Source organism: Chiroxiphia lanceolata, chromosome 18 (genome assembly GCF_009829145.1).
Source record: "Chiroxiphia lanceolata isolate bChiLan1 chromosome 18, bChiLan1.pri, whole genome shotgun sequence".
In the NCBI taxonomy this organism is placed as follows: domain Eukaryota; kingdom Metazoa; phylum Chordata; class Aves; order Passeriformes; family Pipridae; genus Chiroxiphia; species Chiroxiphia lanceolata.
In genome coordinates, this window is record NC_045654.1 from 13,968,769 (window position 1) to 13,985,682 (window position 16,914).

The 16,914-nt window shown below is 43.0% G+C and overlaps 2 protein-coding genes and 1 non-coding gene across 3 annotated transcripts in view; all 3 read right to left on the bottom strand.

Annotated features, from left to right (window-relative positions):
• ZDHHC8 (zinc finger DHHC-type palmitoyltransferase 8) overlaps positions 1-5,843 on the bottom strand; it is a 120,895-nt gene extending 115,052 nt beyond the window's left edge. The window contains exons 1-3 of the mRNA XM_032705949.1: positions 5,708-5,843; positions 5,410-5,531; positions 1,370-1,481 (exon numbers count right to left, since the gene is read on the bottom strand). The gene's annotated coding sequence lies outside the window, so the exon portion shown is untranslated. The remainder of the gene's footprint in view (positions 1-1,369; positions 1,482-5,409; positions 5,532-5,707) is intronic.
• A 351-nt stretch (positions 5,844-6,194) lies between these two features.
• RANBP1 (RAN binding protein 1) lies at positions 6,195-16,794 on the bottom strand. The gene is given in 7 exon segments (XM_032705955.1): positions 6,195-7,954; positions 7,957-8,031; positions 8,976-9,041; positions 10,926-11,054; positions 12,947-13,104; positions 14,852-14,988; positions 16,668-16,794. Coding segments are annotated over 7 exon segments (837 nt in total). The 5' UTR covers positions 16,683-16,794; the 3' UTR covers positions 6,195-7,697.
• On the bottom strand, positions 8,782-8,912 carry LOC116796056. Its single transcript, XR_004360244.1, has one exon. It is a non-coding gene; the product is annotated as a small nucleolar RNA SNORA77 (small nucleolar RNA).
• Positions 16,795-16,914: the final 120 nt, after the last annotated feature.

The following is a 16,914-nucleotide window of genomic DNA, read 5'->3' on the forward strand; positions in this document are numbered from 1 at the left end:
CCGCCGCCGCCGCCGCCCTTCTGCAGCGGGGCAGCCCCTGCGGACAGCGCGGGGCCGGCTCTCTCCTCGTTACAAGAAAAAAAGGCGATGTCTGGAGCTCCCTGTGCGGGACACGACAGCCCTTGCAGAGCTCCCTGCCCAGGGAGGGAGGCGGTGCAGACGCTGCAGCACCGCGGGCCCGGCAGGGAGCGGGGCCGGGGGGTCCCTGCGGGACGGGGCCGGCTCGGCACAGACCGTGCGCTGCAGCTCAGCCAATAAACCCTGCTTTTTATTCTGCCAAACACGGAGTCACGATGTTAAGGGGACTGCTGCACTCTGCCAAATTTAACCGATTCCAAAATTAATAACTGAGCGCGCGAGCATAACTGAAATGGCACTATGCTCTGTTCTTTTAAAATCTATCCATTAGCACCAAGAGGCAGACAGAAGAGGTAATTTAAGGTAACATCAGGAAGTTCACCGAATCAGCATTCTCGAGAGCAGCGTGTGAATGGCTCCTGTGTTCACGCTCGGGGCACCACCCAGCAGCTCGCCTTGGTCAGGAGGAAACCCTCACATGGGGAGAGTGGTCCAAGGCCAACGGGAAGTTTAGAAATCCAGACCAGGAGCTGCAGCTTGCTCCCTCCATCAGCTAATCCCCCTTTGGCAGCTGCCAACACGCAGATAAAGTAACCACTTCGTAAGACAACAAAAGCCACATTTGCAGCATCTGCTGGTTGTTAAAAGCCCTAGAAGGTATAGAAGGTATCCACTGCGGTTCTCCTCTGAAAGGACGTTACCATTTCTCATTTCAAGAGACTCGATTAATTCCCCAGTTCTAGCGGTCTTAAGAACCGAACAAGTAAAACCCAACCAAAAAGCCATAGGGGTCCTCAACTCTGCAGTTTGCAAAAATAAAATAAAATTGTGAGCATCAGCATTAACAAAGCCAGCCAGTTCCAGCCTAGGACATATGGCTGTGTGAAATCTCAGCTTTTGCTAACAACTGCCCCATGTCAGAAAAAAAACCAAAAACCAAACCACCAGAGGAAAAAAAATATATTCTCTAGCCCTCTAGAATAACTTTAAAAATGTCAACTGAAAATGAACACCAGACTTAGATTTATGAGGATAGGGAGGGACAACATCTATTCAAGTTATTTTTAAATGCTTGGGGGACATTGAATGTTTCCTATGCTTCACTACTCCTTGTCATGCCAGCTTATTGAAATTAATTATTCTTAAAATCCGTGTAACTCATCAAAAGGTCAACAATTTCACACAGAACCAGGCTCTGCATAATAATCTGAAAGCCTTGAGGCACAGCTAGCTCCAGGAGCTGGATCAAAAGCATCCTTGGGAAGCAAGTCTCTCAATGTCTGTCACTTACCAGGTTTGATGGTATTGCTGAGAGATCTCCAAGGAGGGGACTGGGTTCCTCTTCAAAACTAGGCTGAAGATCCATCTCAGGAGCACTCAGGTCAGGAGTTACTTTAGCACCACTTGCATGACAAAAAGCAGAGACTTTATCACTTAAATCAGTTCAAGCCCCTTCCTCCTTCCCACTCAAGCAACAGTCTTGGTGAAGAACTTTAGCTGCAATCAGAACTCTGATTAATTTTCCACTGATATTTTAAACTGGAAATATTATCCTAAGCAGCATTATAGACCAGTTTTGATGTTTGGTCAGCATCCTGTAATGGACAGTACAAGAATTACTCAAATGCATTTCTTAGGGCTTGAAAAACTTCTCTCCCAAGAGAAAAGTCATATCTGCATTTTTAGCATGGACATGCCCGTTTCCTTTCTAGGTGAGCCACATAAGCATCCTACCAAGTTTCTAGCAGAGTTGGGAAGCAATAAGCAGAAGCTCATTTTAAGATACATATTTGAAGTTTGATGATTTTAGATTTCATTATCTTTACTGTCAAAGCCCTTCTGGGACAGTAACATTCCTTCATGTGAATACAGGAGTTATTCTTAAGACTGTGCCCAATCCACACCTCAGTACTTTCAGTTGTCTTTTCCCACTAGGATTCCTCCCTCTCTAGAAAGTCTGTCAAAGGCAGCTTTGCAGGTGGGGAGGATTCAGGGCTTCTGCTCGTTCCACCCTTCAGAATGGTTTCCCCTTCACTCTGACACACTAATGCTGACCTTGCTGTATCTGCCCCTATTTGGAGGGCCAGTCTTTCAAGCCACTCCTGTTCTGAAGGGAGTTCTCAGCAGCAACTTGGGTCTTTTTTATATCTCCTAAGCACACAACAGTTCTATAGAGGAGACTAAAGATAAAACTGTGTATGTGGAGTCAGGGCACAAAGAATTGTAGCTTTCACAGCAACAAGAAGGGGCACTTCTCCAAACTTCAACTGATCTTGAAGAACACTGTGCCAGCCTGGGCTGGGCTGCACAACCATCCCCTGGATCCCAACAGTTGTGCTGTGCATGGTGCAGGACCAGCACTGCCAGAAGGTGGCTGACACAGTCTCTGGTACAGGTCTGCAGGGCTATGCTGAACAGCACCCTGAGATTACTTTTTTCTGCTGCACATCACAGATTAACTATCAGAAGGCAGTAATTTTCTGTAATTTGGTGTCCAGCAGTTCACCTCCTTTCCTTCCCACTAACACTCCAGCTCTGGAGAACAGTCTGTTTTCAAGACAGCATAAAGCACTGCTGAGCAACACTCAATCTCAGTGTACAAGCCAAGTGTATTTAAAGCCATGAGATGACTTTACCAGTCAACTGTGGAGATGTCTGAGGAGGACTTGCCTAAAGCAGAACAGACATGTCTCAGAGTTGCTCTCCTGGAACACCTTTATTTCAAGGACTGCAGTTTCTGGATTCACACTGCCTTATCGGCGTGCCAGAAGATTTTGGCAGCACTGAGGTAAACAGCAATGGCAGCATGAGCTAGGGAAAGATTTAATGACTACACAAAGAACAAATACAGCTACAAAGAGCAATCTAAAAATCTGGCAGAGCATGGCTAGTAATTGCACGTCTTCTTGCAAGATTTTACTCTGAGGTTTTACCCCAAATGAGAAAGGGCCAACCACAGAAGCTGTGCTGGAGCCACGTGGCGGCACCACTCCGAGCTGGGCAGATGAAAGGGAACTCCCAGCAAGCAGCATCAGGAAACGCTTGACTGCCCTTCATTTTCATATCAATTATGATACTAGTATTAGCTGGAAATCTTAGCTACATGTTAAGAAAATTCTTTTATTTTGCACACTTGAAAGTACTGAAAATCCCTGGAATATTTTATCAGTCACTATGCAATTTAGCTCCTAGCTCACATTTGCTGTTGTTGTCAAACGGTGACCACAATAAATAATTCTACTTTTCTTACTGGATTTGCTTACTACATTAAATGCATTTGCCAGCCCCACCAGTACTGGTGACCTGCAAACTGTTCAGGGTCGCTGGAGAACCCTCAAGGATCGCAACTAGTTGTTAGGAAAGCTATTTTTTCCTTCAAATTTGGCAGTGCTCAGAACATTTGGATCATCTTGTGCTGCCCAGTCCTGCCAAAAAGTCCAAGCAGGGCCAGATAGTTCTGGGTACAACCACACCTACTAAGTTTACCCACTGGAAACTTTAATATGACAATTTTCATTTAGTTGTTCATTTCTTACAGATAAATAAAGAATTATTGCCTAATAATGCCTTTTCAGTGGCCTAAACAGATATCCCACAAAGTCTTCTAGAGTTTTCCAATAGATATTAACCATGGAATAGCATTTGCACAGAATTTCCCAGCTGCACTGATTGCATTTACTGTGAGACTTTGAAACTCTACAGACTGAGTCCTAAATGATCCCCACGAGAAACTACTTACACCACAATGATCAGAGAATCAGCCAGGTTGGAAAGTACCTCTGAGATCATCAAGTCCAATCCTTCCCTTTTTTAAATTTTTTTTTTTTTAAATCAAGTCTGGTTTCCCCCCATTCCATACTCTGGAAAATCCAGTCCAGGTTTTCCCTTCTTTCCACTCAATCCGTACTCTGAAAAAATCCAGCCCGGATTTTCCACTCACCACTCCATTCCATACTCTGGAAAAATCCAGCCCGGATTTTCCTTTCCCTACTCCATTCCGTACTCTGGAAAAATCCAGTCCCGCTTTTTTCCACTCCATTCCATATTGGAAAATCCAGTCCGAGTTTTCCCTTTCCCCCCTCCATTCCGTACTCCGGGCAAAATCCAGTCTGGGCTTCTCCCATTCCATACTCCGAAAAATCCGGAGCCTCCAACACTTTTGAGATTCACCAACCATTCTGTTTAAAACTGTTACTTAAGTGTAATTGTCCCCTCCACTAGAATGAACTATCCCTCTAATGATGCTGCTGAAACTCAGGAAGCCAACAGTGTTCATATACCAGCAACACATATATTAAAGCTGATAAGGACGGCTTGTATGAAGCCATGTAACTTGAATTATATGGGCAGTCTTGAGAATATCCTGCTTATCACCCAGGGGAAAAAAAAAAATGTCATTTCAGTATTAAACACAACAAACTGTGGTGTTGGCATTTCTTAATGGGACATTTAGGATCACTAATACAAGCTTATTCCTGAGGGGAAAAAAAAAGAACCCACACATTATGTAGTCTTCAAAATCATAACATGGGATTTAGAGGGAGCTGGTTTGAATTCATTGCTGTAATAGGCTTCTTTAAGACCCTACTACCTGCTAAGATATCTACTTTGATGCTTTCAAAATTTAACGATTTCAAGGTTATTCATTACTGATGTCCTCAGATATTCACCCATCCAGCTTTGTGCACACAAACCCATCAGTACTACCAAAGGCTGGGGCACTAAGCCTGCCTGGAAAGCATCTTTTAAGCCTCTCAAGCAGAGTTTTTACAAATTGCAGACTTCAGCACCTTCCAATGCTTTATGAACCCTCTGTATTTTCCTTCTTTACTGAAAATAGATTAAAACCTTTAAGAAATCTGCAGTTGTACCTTTTGTAATATTCATATTCTCAATAACGCTGTTACTAAGTTGGAATGCTCAGAAAGACTTTATTCTCTATCCAGCTGCATCAACAAAGCTATATTCCCCCCATATTTTAGTTTAAACATGCTATGAGTTACCTTGCCTCACTGGGAGTAAAAAAGAAAGTTGCCCTGTGAACTGCAGGTGTTAAAACAGCCTAGAATCAAATTTGCCTCTCAAATCCTAGAGACAAAGTCTCACCACACTCCTCTGAACTGCAGAAATTAAAGATTATTTGAATTTCTGTGCTGTGTCTGAACAGTGAATTAGAGCAATTTCTGTGTGATCTATTTTTACTGACACAAGGCTTTCAACAGGTTCAGACATTAATCACACTGAAGTTATTGCCCTTTCAAAACGGGTGTAAGACAACTGATGTATTTGCGCCCACAAATTCCAGAGGGAGCTTTTGCACCACAAGCCTACCTTTCTGTCAAAGGACTATTGCAGTTCTGGAGCCAAGTTACTGCCTGACAAGGCAGGCAGGTTCTGTCAGCTCAATATCCTGTCAACAGTGAGGATGGGGGAAACCATGAATCCCTGGTGACCTGGCAGGGGGACGAGACAACACTGCATCAGCTGGAACTGGAGAATTCTCAGTACAGAGTAAGCTACAAAAACATTCAAGGACTCCTCGTGCTGGTTACTTTACATATACGAAAGCTGATCATTAGAACGCTTGCACAAAGTCCTATTTCTCTGAGATCAATTTTAAAATACTTACTGCTTTTTAAGGTGTAGAACAGCACACCTATGGCTTCTAAAGTGAGCAGAACTTTGCCTGACCATCCTTTACTTTAGGGGACTACAACATTCTTCAGCCAAATGTTATCCAGAGAATCAGTTCACTTAGTGGTCTCCTCATATGTTCTCCACTTTTTACTGCCTTTTGCCCACTTTGCTCTTTGAGACTGCAGACCTGCAAGGATGCTCCAATCCATGAACTGTAAACATGGATCATCAACCTAGACAGGAATGGAAATGTCTTGAAATCATTTAAGCATGCATAAGAGGGAAGAAGAGGGTAATAACAATAAGCAGGAATCATCAATATCTAATATCAAGACAAATTAAGTAATTCAGGTGTTGCCTCCCCTCTCCTGTCCAACGTTTGACAGTGAAATCCAACCACCCATTTTGCTGCCTTCATCACTTTGCCCCTGTAGATTAAAAATGCATTCCCAGGAAGAGTTCTTAAAACAACAAGCAAATCCTTTAAATGAAAATTTAAGTTTATTTTGAATTTTTAAAATGTCATTTCTATCAATTTAGACACACTGTTTGACATTATCAGATCAGAGAATTTACAGGACTCATGGATAAAGATTTGGCTTTTACATTCAAATGTTAAATACTTCAGAATAGCTTTGTCTTGTTATTTCCAAACCAGAAACACTAAGGAGCATTTTATTTTGCCTTTCAACCACCTTTGTTAATTAACAGACTTTTGATATCTGCTGTACTTGAAGGGGAATGTGCAAAACACCAAGGAATTACTCTGTTTGAATGAAGTGAGTACCTTAATTACAGTTCCAGATTTAAGACTCATTCATGGTAGCATTAAAAGACATGCTAAAACATGATTTTTAAAAATATATTTTCAAGTAGGCTGCGAACCTGACCAAGTTAAAAGCCTCTTTATGAAGATAAAAAGGTCTTGCTATCCAATGTTAACATCATTCAGTCTTACAGTTTAGCAGGTTTTGTCTGGTTTTCATTAATTATTTGGAAACTATTGCAAAATTTCATCACTATCCTAACACAATCCTTGTATTAGTGTTCAACAACGAAGTTCATTTCATCTATCAGACTTAATTGTGTTGATTTTATTGCTTACTATAGTTTATCTTCTTACTCTAGCACTACCTTGAAATCAGTCTCCTCACTGCAAATGTTTGTTGTTTATCCAATTTGGCAAGGAGAGTGTCCCTCAAGCTTGTACAACTCATTAACTGTTCCAAAGTGACTGCCACTCTGCAAGAGGGACAGCCTCCCTACCAAGCATCTGAGAAGTTCAGAACTCCTCCAGTTTGTAAAAACAATGTGAGCTCCAAAGCCTGGAAAAAAAAGCTTTTCAGTTTTAGCTACGACTGCCAGGACTGGTGACAGGGGGAATCTCACAGGAAGGTACTCACACAGTTTGGATTCCTTTGCACACACACCTGGCAGAACAGGCTGCTGTGCCTTCAGCCAGCGAGGAGCACGGCATGGAAGATCTGGGACAACAGCAGCAGCTTTCTGCTGGAATCAAGCCTTTGTAGTATTAGCAAATTTGGGGCAGGGGGGAAGCACAGGTTTTGTTTCTTAAGAGGAAAATCCTTGTCAAATCTCACATCATGCATTTTCTCCCCCACCTTCATTTTCCCTGTCTGGTGGCTCAGCACCAAGTGTGCCAGGAAGGCTCTCAGTGCCCCAGTCCCTGGCACATCCCTGCCCAGCACACACAGCAGCACAGGGAAAGCTCTGGGACATCACACGGAGAAGCCAGACAAGAAACACGAATGCATCCTGACCTTCCCTGCTGGTAAAAGTCTGTTAACCTGCTAAATCCACAGGAATGATGATATGTAGCTTCACACCCAAGGAAACAAGTGTATTCACAAGCCTTTACAGTTCTGCCCCTGATGCTGTTTTCACGTTTGTTTTATTCACTCTTTTGGATGACTATAAATAAGTGTTTCCACTATGGAAAAGAAAGTTAGCACAGTACATTTTCATGACTGGGGAATGGATTTTTCTGAAGACACCTTCCAAAGGGCAAAGCTTAGAAAAAGCAACCTGAATGCTGATCTGTGTTCCTTATAAAGTCCCTGTAAAAAAATTTTAAAAAAACCCAAAAAAACAACAAAACAAAAACAAACCAAACAAAAAAAAAAAGGAAAGAAAGAAAAAAAGTAAAGAAAAACTGCAAGGCCCAGGATGATTTTATTGCTTTCTTCAGTTTTTTCCTTGGTCTCCTTCTTCTCAGATCTCTGCTTTCTTCCTTTACAGAAAGCTCTTCTAGTTTTTCAGCAACTTTATCAGCACTATCATTTTTGTCTGTGCCTGCTAAAAGATTGATTAGGAAAAGTGTTACATAGAGGCAGTAATGGATTTTCCTGTTACAGGGGAAAGAGTAGAGAAGTGGATGGTGAGGGGAGGGGAGAGATAGCTGGTATTCAGGATGTGAACAAAAATAAAGACATTCTCCACCGACCACTGGAGTGACTCATTCCTTTTCTCTTCCTCTGGTAATTATTATCTCAGATGTCAGAGTTCAAGAAATACCACTTGCATATGTTAATCACCACATGAGGGCCTAATTACAGAGACTGAGAACTGTGTAACAACTGGCCAGCTGTGCTGCTGCCAATGACAAGCTCCACACAGTGTCCAGACAAGGCCCAGCTTCTTCTCATCTGAACCACAACCACCAGAAGTCAAGTTCCCCGGTCTGAAACTGAGGAACAGGAGTTCTTAAAACTGGCAAAGCCCAGTCTAAGTACCTTGAATAATGCTGATGCAGACCACAAGTAGTCTGTACTTAGAAAAGCTGGAATTGTTTATTTGATATGGTGACACATCTTGGCACACAGGCAATTCCATAAGGTGGTGCAACAATCTATTGAGAGACCTGTGAATAAATGCTACGACTTCATACACATTAACAACTATATAAACCATTAAATATTATACTTGCATGATTATATTTTTGTGGAATTTGGGAAAGGGAACTGGGAGGAAGAAGTAGGACTGTGGTTGCAGTGTTCACAGTTCATTTGTATACCATAAACACTTCCCTGGTATGCTTTCAAAAGAAGCAATGTCCCAACAGCAACTGTAACAGCCTTCTACAGCAAAGAAGGCCATGGTCACTGGAGTGAGCTTTACTCTTGCAGACAGAAAAGCACCTGAACTGAAGGCTGCAGTTCAGCACAGAGTGAGTCTGCTGGAACACGACACTCCAGGGCACTGTCACCACTCACACAGCTGGAAAACTGAGACCACCTTACCTTTCTTTGCTTTCTTGCCTACTTCATTCCTGCATTCTTCAAATTTTGCCTTGAATTTCTGTGCATCTGTTTCAATAACGATAAAATATTTTTTCATTAGTTTTGCTGCCTCACAACATTGAATACTTCTGATCCTGAGGAAAGATACCCAACAAGAAGCTGTGTAAACAGCATTTGTAGGGACCTCTGAAGTAATCTAGTAAATCACACAGGATGCAAAATTCTTCAATCACATCTTTGTGCAAAAGCAGTTTATTTTCTTCAGCAAGTCTACTGAAGCAGTTTATTTTGCAAAATAATCAAAATGTAATGCCAGCAGGAGCTGTTTTGTAGTTATTGCAACTCCCAGCTGTCTCTAGCCTACAGGAATAGGAACATGATGTCAGAGACTGCTCACACGACTATCTGTATGCAAAAAACTGAAGATTAGCTCTGAACTACTATCTTTGTGAGCTATGTTATACCCCAGGAGTCTTCCACAACCTTCCCATGACTTGGGTTCTTAGCATGAAGAAGGGCAGCCAATGCCTGTTCCATTAGTACAGCACTCACACTCTGGCCCAAGGGCTGCACTCCAGCTGCTCCTGAGACAAGAGCTAAGAATGCACAACTGTCATGATGTTTTGGTCTAAGCCACCACTTGATTCACTCCAACCAGCTGATTTAGCTACACTGATGTTTCTACACAAGTAATACCAGCACCAGAGACAAAAGAGGAATGGGCACGGTGCTTCCTAACCCCAGAGCGACAAAGGAGGCAATTTCCCGTGCCAGGCTGGGCTGGTTGCCCACACGAGGTCACTGTTGCCCCACAGGAACTCTGAAAGCACTATGGAACTAGCCCAGGAAGAGCTCGGATCGATTCCTTTTCAAGCATCTCAAACAGAGGAGACACTTGAAGGACATACTTCTGTCTGTTCACCTGTCATCTCCTTAGTCAGTACTGCAAAGGGCAAACAGCAGGACAGGAATTCTCCCCCAGGACACAACATTCAAAAGGCTGAACAGCCTCCACCAGAAAGAGGGACTTTTCAAAGAAGACGAGCAAATAATTACCAAACCCTTTTAATTTCCTTCTTGATCATGAAGCAAGCACTAAGCAAGTGGATCAGAGAGATTTGTTTGGCTAAATAATGATGTTGGATATAAGCACGATACACTAAGTCCTTCCCAGATGTAGGCAAATCCATCTAGCATGTGGGGACAAAAGAAGGCTAACACTAAACTGGTGTGGCAAATTGTAAAGCAGGAAATGCAACACTTTTTCATTTCACATCTTTAAAAAAAACAAAAACCAAAACAACATAAACCCTCCCCCACCCAGACACTACTTTGATTTAATCCTAGCTGATCCATAATTAGAGTTACTTTGCTGTTGTGGTACTCAGTGTAGCCACTCCAGAAAAACCCACAAACTAGTATGAGGGGTTTGACTGACACTTTTCACTGAGAAATCCACCTAATCAAAACACAGAAGATACTACATACTTCATTTAAAAAAAACCCAGCAAACACTTAGATGTTCTGCTAATGCAGATGGACCAGAAATATCAGATCAGCATTTCCCTGCTTCTAATGCAAATATCTAATGCAAATATCTAATCTTAACTACAATTCAGCACCTGAGATAAATGAACACAAGCTGCATGTGAGCCTCTAAACTGCTTTCAGTTTTATTCTAATTGGCATTGCACTTGCATGAAATGGCTTAGGTTAAAAAAAGGGCCTAGGGCAGAGATTGAACAAATATTCCTAAAGGCCTGATTACTACAGTGTTTGTCAACACACACGTTTAGTGATTACCAGACTCCTCTCAGATAAAGAAGTAATTAGCCAACTCTGCCATGCAGGGTGAGACAGTGTATCTACAGCAGCGATTTTACAGCAGTTCAGACAGGCAGTGTGACACAACAGTTTACAACCAGGGTAAGTTCAGTGCCATCCACTCACTCTCTGCGTTTAGAAAGCGGATTGCCAGGAGTTCAGGCTTGGGGCACTCGTCTGCAAAGTCAGCGTGTGTGTTCCAGACCCAGGCCCTGTCGCTCCCGGCGTTGGGCTTCAGCTCCATTAAGGGGGTGACTGAAAAGAAAGCATTGGAAGATGTACAGAGCACAACAGGAAAGGTTTTCCACACCAGCCTCCCGAAATCTCACTGGCAACAGCCTGCAGTGGTTACGTAGAGCACTTCACACAGAGTTACTCTGGATAAATATAAGACAGTGGTGCCCATATATAATTTTCCTTACATCACCAAATAAAACAATGCACCATCACTGTGTCAGAGGATTCCCTACTGTTAAAAAACTGAGGGTTTAATTCAATTTTTTATTTAAAACAGATGGCTGTGATACTAAGATGCAGTCACTAAGCACAACCCTGAAGGCAAATGATTTAGGAGGAAAAGGTATCCAGACAAACAGCATTCATTCTTCCTTTACACACTGAAAATACTACCAAAAATTAGTTAAAAAAAAAGCATTATTCCTTCAATTAATCATCAAATTAACTTCTCTGCCATCAATTTAAAGCTGTAGTATAAGGTATGACAGAGTTCTGCAGCCCTGCAAGGTGCACACAGTGTATTTTCAATCCCTTTGTTCTCTCCCAGTAAATGGAGCCCTTTCCCTCCAAGATGTTCCAATTACTTCACCTGACTGACTGGAGAAGTTCTCACACTGCTCTAAGACTTGGTGCATTCCAGACATGCAAAGTTTAGGGAGGGCTTTTTTTATCCTTGATCCCTTGGGTCCTGTTTAGTTCAGGAGAAATCTGAAGACTCTACTCCCTTCCTTGCATTTTTAAAATCTAGAGATCAAATTACATTTTGTTCCATTCAGTGTTTTGCAAAAATGAAGGGAGTCCTTTTGTCTGCCTGTGAGTCAGCATAACTTCATTGAACAAATCTATACTGAGAGCAGCTTTGCCAGGAAAAAAACCAAAACAAATTTTGACATGAACATTGTAAATTTATCAGTTCTGTTTTGTATATGCACATTTATTTCCTTAAACAAAAGGGTTTTTTTCTTGCTGGTTGGTGACTGCACTGCTTTCATATTTGCCATTTCATTTACTAAACAGGAACACCTGTGTCCTCTGAACAGTCTGACTTTCTGAAGGATCTACCCCAAGAAAACAAGAATTACTGCTTCTGACTTGAGGTTTGTTATTAAGCTACTTCTTATTTTAAGTTATCTAAATGTAGTTTAACTCCACAGACCACTATATACTCCTGCTATAAAAATCTGACTACTACCAAAGCAAGCAACAAAGTATTATCAAATTAATCTACTTGTTGCAATTTATGCTGACTTTCAAGTATGTCCTGCACTTTCATGTTCTTTTTATTCAAAGAGGATTCTTTTTTGAGTGAGTCAGCCCAATGCACCACATTCATTTCAGTTTATTTCACAAGCAGGGAAGGGCAGACAGAGATTAGTTTGGCACCTCAGTATCTGTTTTCTGATGGTTAAGGGATTGGTTCTAGCAATTCCAAGATTTAGCTCTAAGTAGTAAATTATTACATGATGGGTTTTCTCACCCTTTTACAAAAGCAAGCCAGTATACATTAAATTCTTATCCCAAACAGTATTAAGGCCTGCATTTTCTATACTCTATCAATCATTAAAGTAAACTACACACAACTGGAAGTTACATAATGCCTGTCTATCCCAGCTAAATTTTAAAGTGACTTTAGTTAGTCTTAGAGCAGTATCAGAGTCTGAAGGAAAAAAATTGCAGCTTCCTTCCATTAACAAAAATAAGCCCTAATGGTTTTTGATGCTTGTGGCCTTGTGTGAAGAGCAAGAGACAACTGTATTTACAGTCTAATATAAATTTGATGCCTGTTCAAAAGACGTACAGCACCTCTGCAGCTGCTACTAAAAACCCACCGAGTTCTTAACCTACACTGTACAGTTCTGCAGAGCCACTGTTTAAAACCCAACTAAGAAGGACTGTGGTGGAGAACGTACTGTAATGGTTTGCACAGATTTTGAGAGTTTTATCCCTCCGCATGAGGAGGCGAATTGTTCCCTTCTCCTTGTGTTTCAGGAGTTTCACATCCCCAGTCCCTCGCTCCTTCCACTCGGGATGCTCGTTCTCGGACGCGAACCGGAACAGCTTCGCCCGCCTGGAGGAGAGAGAATTCAGTTACTCTGCATGCAGAAACACTTACTGAAACCCCACACCTGACTGAACTGCACAGGGGTTTTGAAAGCCACACACCAGAAGAAAACAATTCCTTTTATAAGGGTCTCTGTTCTAATTCGTCACACAGATTTAGGAACTGATGGGATAAATTAAAATTTAATAATAAGCTATTAGAAATGATGTAATGACTATATTAAAATCCAACAGGTTCTGGACACTCTTTGAGATGACAAACACATTTGGTTTAGGCAACCTTTTAAATTCAGAGAGCTAATTAACAAGTGTTGCTATAGCCAGAGTTCTTATATACAGGTACAGCTGCTTCATCTTCCCAGCAATAGTAATTCACAAAATTTAGCAGCTTAATGCTAAGTAGAGACTCTTGTAAAATTCCAAGCCCAGTGTTTGATCAGCTATTAAAGTGCCTCACCCTCTAGAGTCACTCATTTCCCTTTAACTCCAAAAGCCTACTTGCTGCTCTCCTTCAATCAGGAATAATGTGGAACATGTCTGCTTCAGAACATCACTGCTGAACCTTCCAAGATGCCACCAGAGGAGAAACAGGAGGAGTCTGGGATACTGGTCAAAACTGAGCCAAGACACAGCCTGAGCTCTGCTAAGGAGGAGTTTAAGACACTGGTACAGAACAGGAGGCACCTGCTCACACTGCAGGGTAGATACACAAATGCAAGGGAGAGGCACTTGTAATAAACCAGGGGCTTCAAGAGAAAGTGTCAAATGTTGGAGCAAGCTACTCTGACTCACATTAACTACTTGGACCAAAGCAAGTCATTCCTTCCAAGTCCAGCTGGCATTCAGCAGGTTATTCCCCAAGTTTAACTATCAGAACCACCAGCATTCACAAAAACAGGACTCCTTTCCTCCATCACCCCTTTGCAGACGTGAAAATTAACCTACAGAACACCAGAACTTACACTGTTATTTCACTACCACAATCTTTTAAAATAAAATAATTCTTTAGAAAATCCTTCCATGTGATGCTGGCCCTGACAAGCAGGGAGGCCAAAGGTCAGAGATCTCACCATGTACCTGTCAGAACCTGACCAGCACTTGAGTTATTACCAGCATCTGTGTAAGGATGCTGTATAATATTGCTCTCTTCCAGATGAGCAATAATATTCTGTGTTTAAGTAAAACCAGTATTTTTTAAACCTATTTAAAGTAAGCACATCAGGGATCAAACTCAAAACACTTCTTAAGCCTTCAGGCTACACTTTTCTTCAGGCAGATCAAGCTATCCTGATTTGACACTAAGCCCAATCTAGGGATAAAACTATGTTTTAGACAAGAAAGAGGTACTGCCACAAATGCCCCAATACTGCATCTGTTGCTTTTATTATTTCAGTACATTGTGCATCACCCTCTACCTGGGGACACACGGCAGCAACTCGGTGTATATCTCCTTTCTTTCCTCACAAGATACTTGTTCTACATTGTGATCACACAACTTCAAACCTCTTATTATTATTTAAGTTACTGTTTTGTTTCATGCTGAACAGTTCTAAAGACAGATCTGCACTATCAGCTCCCTTCTGTTGTTCCAAACTTCAGTTTCTTGGGGCATTGTTATCAGTCACTCCCCACTCAATCTCTGCCATCACAGTAAACACCAACCAAATTGCATTACAGCTTCATACAGCCTTCTATAAACAGCCAAGTTAAAGCATAATAAGCATTCAGACAACAGACAGAATTATTGCACTTACATCTTGAAGAGTTCTTCCTCATCCTCTTCCAGAGTTTTTATTTCTTGCTCAGGAAGGGAAACTATGGGCTCAAAGTGAGGGTCGTGGTTAGAATCATCTGTATTTTCAGTAGAAGTATCATGCTCCTCGTGTGCTTCCTGAAGAGAAAGAGAAGACAAACAAATAACTATGCTGTGAACCTAAAGCCTGGAGTACTTATATTTAAAATTAAAACCTTTATGACTTTTCAGCAATTAGTAACTGAAATACCCTGTAACAGTGAAGAAAAACTATTATAGCTGAAAACAAGTGGCTTTCAAGTCAACATATGGTTAAAGCATGAAACAAAAAGGTGCTCATGCAGTGCTGGATGTTTTAATCCTACCACTCATGAACTGTGCAGAGGCTTGGCCTTGGAGCAATAACTCTTGGTTATGGAAAAGTAATTTCTTCAACCATTTCTCCCATATAATGTGTTTTACGCTACTAAACCCCTACTATTTCTTAGAGCCTAATGACCCATCACTAATGGGAAAAATAGAAAAAAATCCCCCACAACACCAAATCAACCACCTAACCCAGCTTAAGGGACACACTGCATCCCAAGTTCAGCATTCTGTTTTATGTATTAGAATCACCAACAGCCAAAGATATTTTTGAGGCACAGCTCTAAACCTCATGCAATAATTTAAGTTTTTTGCTTTAATACTCTTCGAGGAACTTTAGGTTATGGGTAAATGGCCAAACTACTACTTCCTATTTAAGTTCTTTAGGAATCTGTCATAGCATTCATTAAGCTTAAGAACAGTTTTTACTGTGTGCCTAGTAGGTAAGTGATAAACATCTCCAGTGCTTCATACCTATGGGCTGCTGAGAAGCACTCACTACACAAGCCTAGAAGGGAGATCCATATGCAAGTTTAATGAAGCCACAAAACAGCTGTCTCGGGACAAGGGAACTCATTCGGGTTTGGCTTTTTTTGTTTCTGCTTGAATAACAGAGAAAGGAAAAACAGTCCATACATTGGGGATACTTAAATCCTATTTTTACTTTACAGATGAAGGAGTCCACTCTTACAGGCTCTGTGCACAACATCCTTTACAGTGCAGGTATACACCACACGTACGTAAAGCAACTGAAATAAAGCAGCCTATTTTTACTAAATAGTGAAAAAATAAAGGGGGGGGAGAGGGAGGAAAATGAGGTAAGAAATGTTGCAAAGTAAAATCCAGTTGTATCAACAACGTCAAAGGAGGTATCATTAGTTTTACGTCCCCAGCGTTCCAGAATGGGGGGAAAAAAAGCAAGAAAGGCGTTACGTCACATCTGTTTTCAAAAAACAGGAAAAGAAGCATTAGCCAAACTTTTATACATTGTCCTGTCCTGTGTAAGCAGCACGTTCCGCCTGGCAATTCATCGTCCATCCTGCGCCCGAGCGATTAATTACAGAAGGCATGAGAAAGGCACCATTCACAGCGAGCACACGTGAGAACGCGGGGCCCGCTATCACGATACCCGCGACACGGAGCACGTGGGGGAGCGGCTGCGGCACCAGGGGTCCGGCCGGGCGGGCCGGGGGAGGGGCGGGACAGGGAGAACTTGGAGAAGAAAGGAGGGAGACGGGGGAGAGGGATCACCCGAGAGCGCCTGAGGGAACGGCCGCGGCGGGTGGGGCGGAACGGCCGCAACGCCCCGGCCCCGCGCGGCCCCCGGCGCGGCCCAGCGCTCGTCCCGGGCCCTGCCCGACCCCGGCCCCCCGCCCCGGGCCCCACCTGTTTCCTCCGCTCTCCTCGCCCCCCGGCCCCGCCGCCCCCCGGCCCCGCCGCCCGTCCCTCACCGCGGTGTCGGCCATGGCCCCGCTGTCCGCGCTCCGCTCGCCGCTTCCTGCGCGCGCCCCGCCCGCCTTTACCTCATTCCCGCAGCCCGCGCCGCGCCGCCGCGAGGCACGATGGGAAACGCCCGCTGCCCTCGGCCCCGCCCCGGCGCGGCCATCGCGCCGCCCGCCCGGCCCCGCCGCGCCGGCCCCGCGCCTCGCAGCCCGCCCCGGGGCCGCTCCCCGTGCCACCGGCCCCCGCCGGCCATCC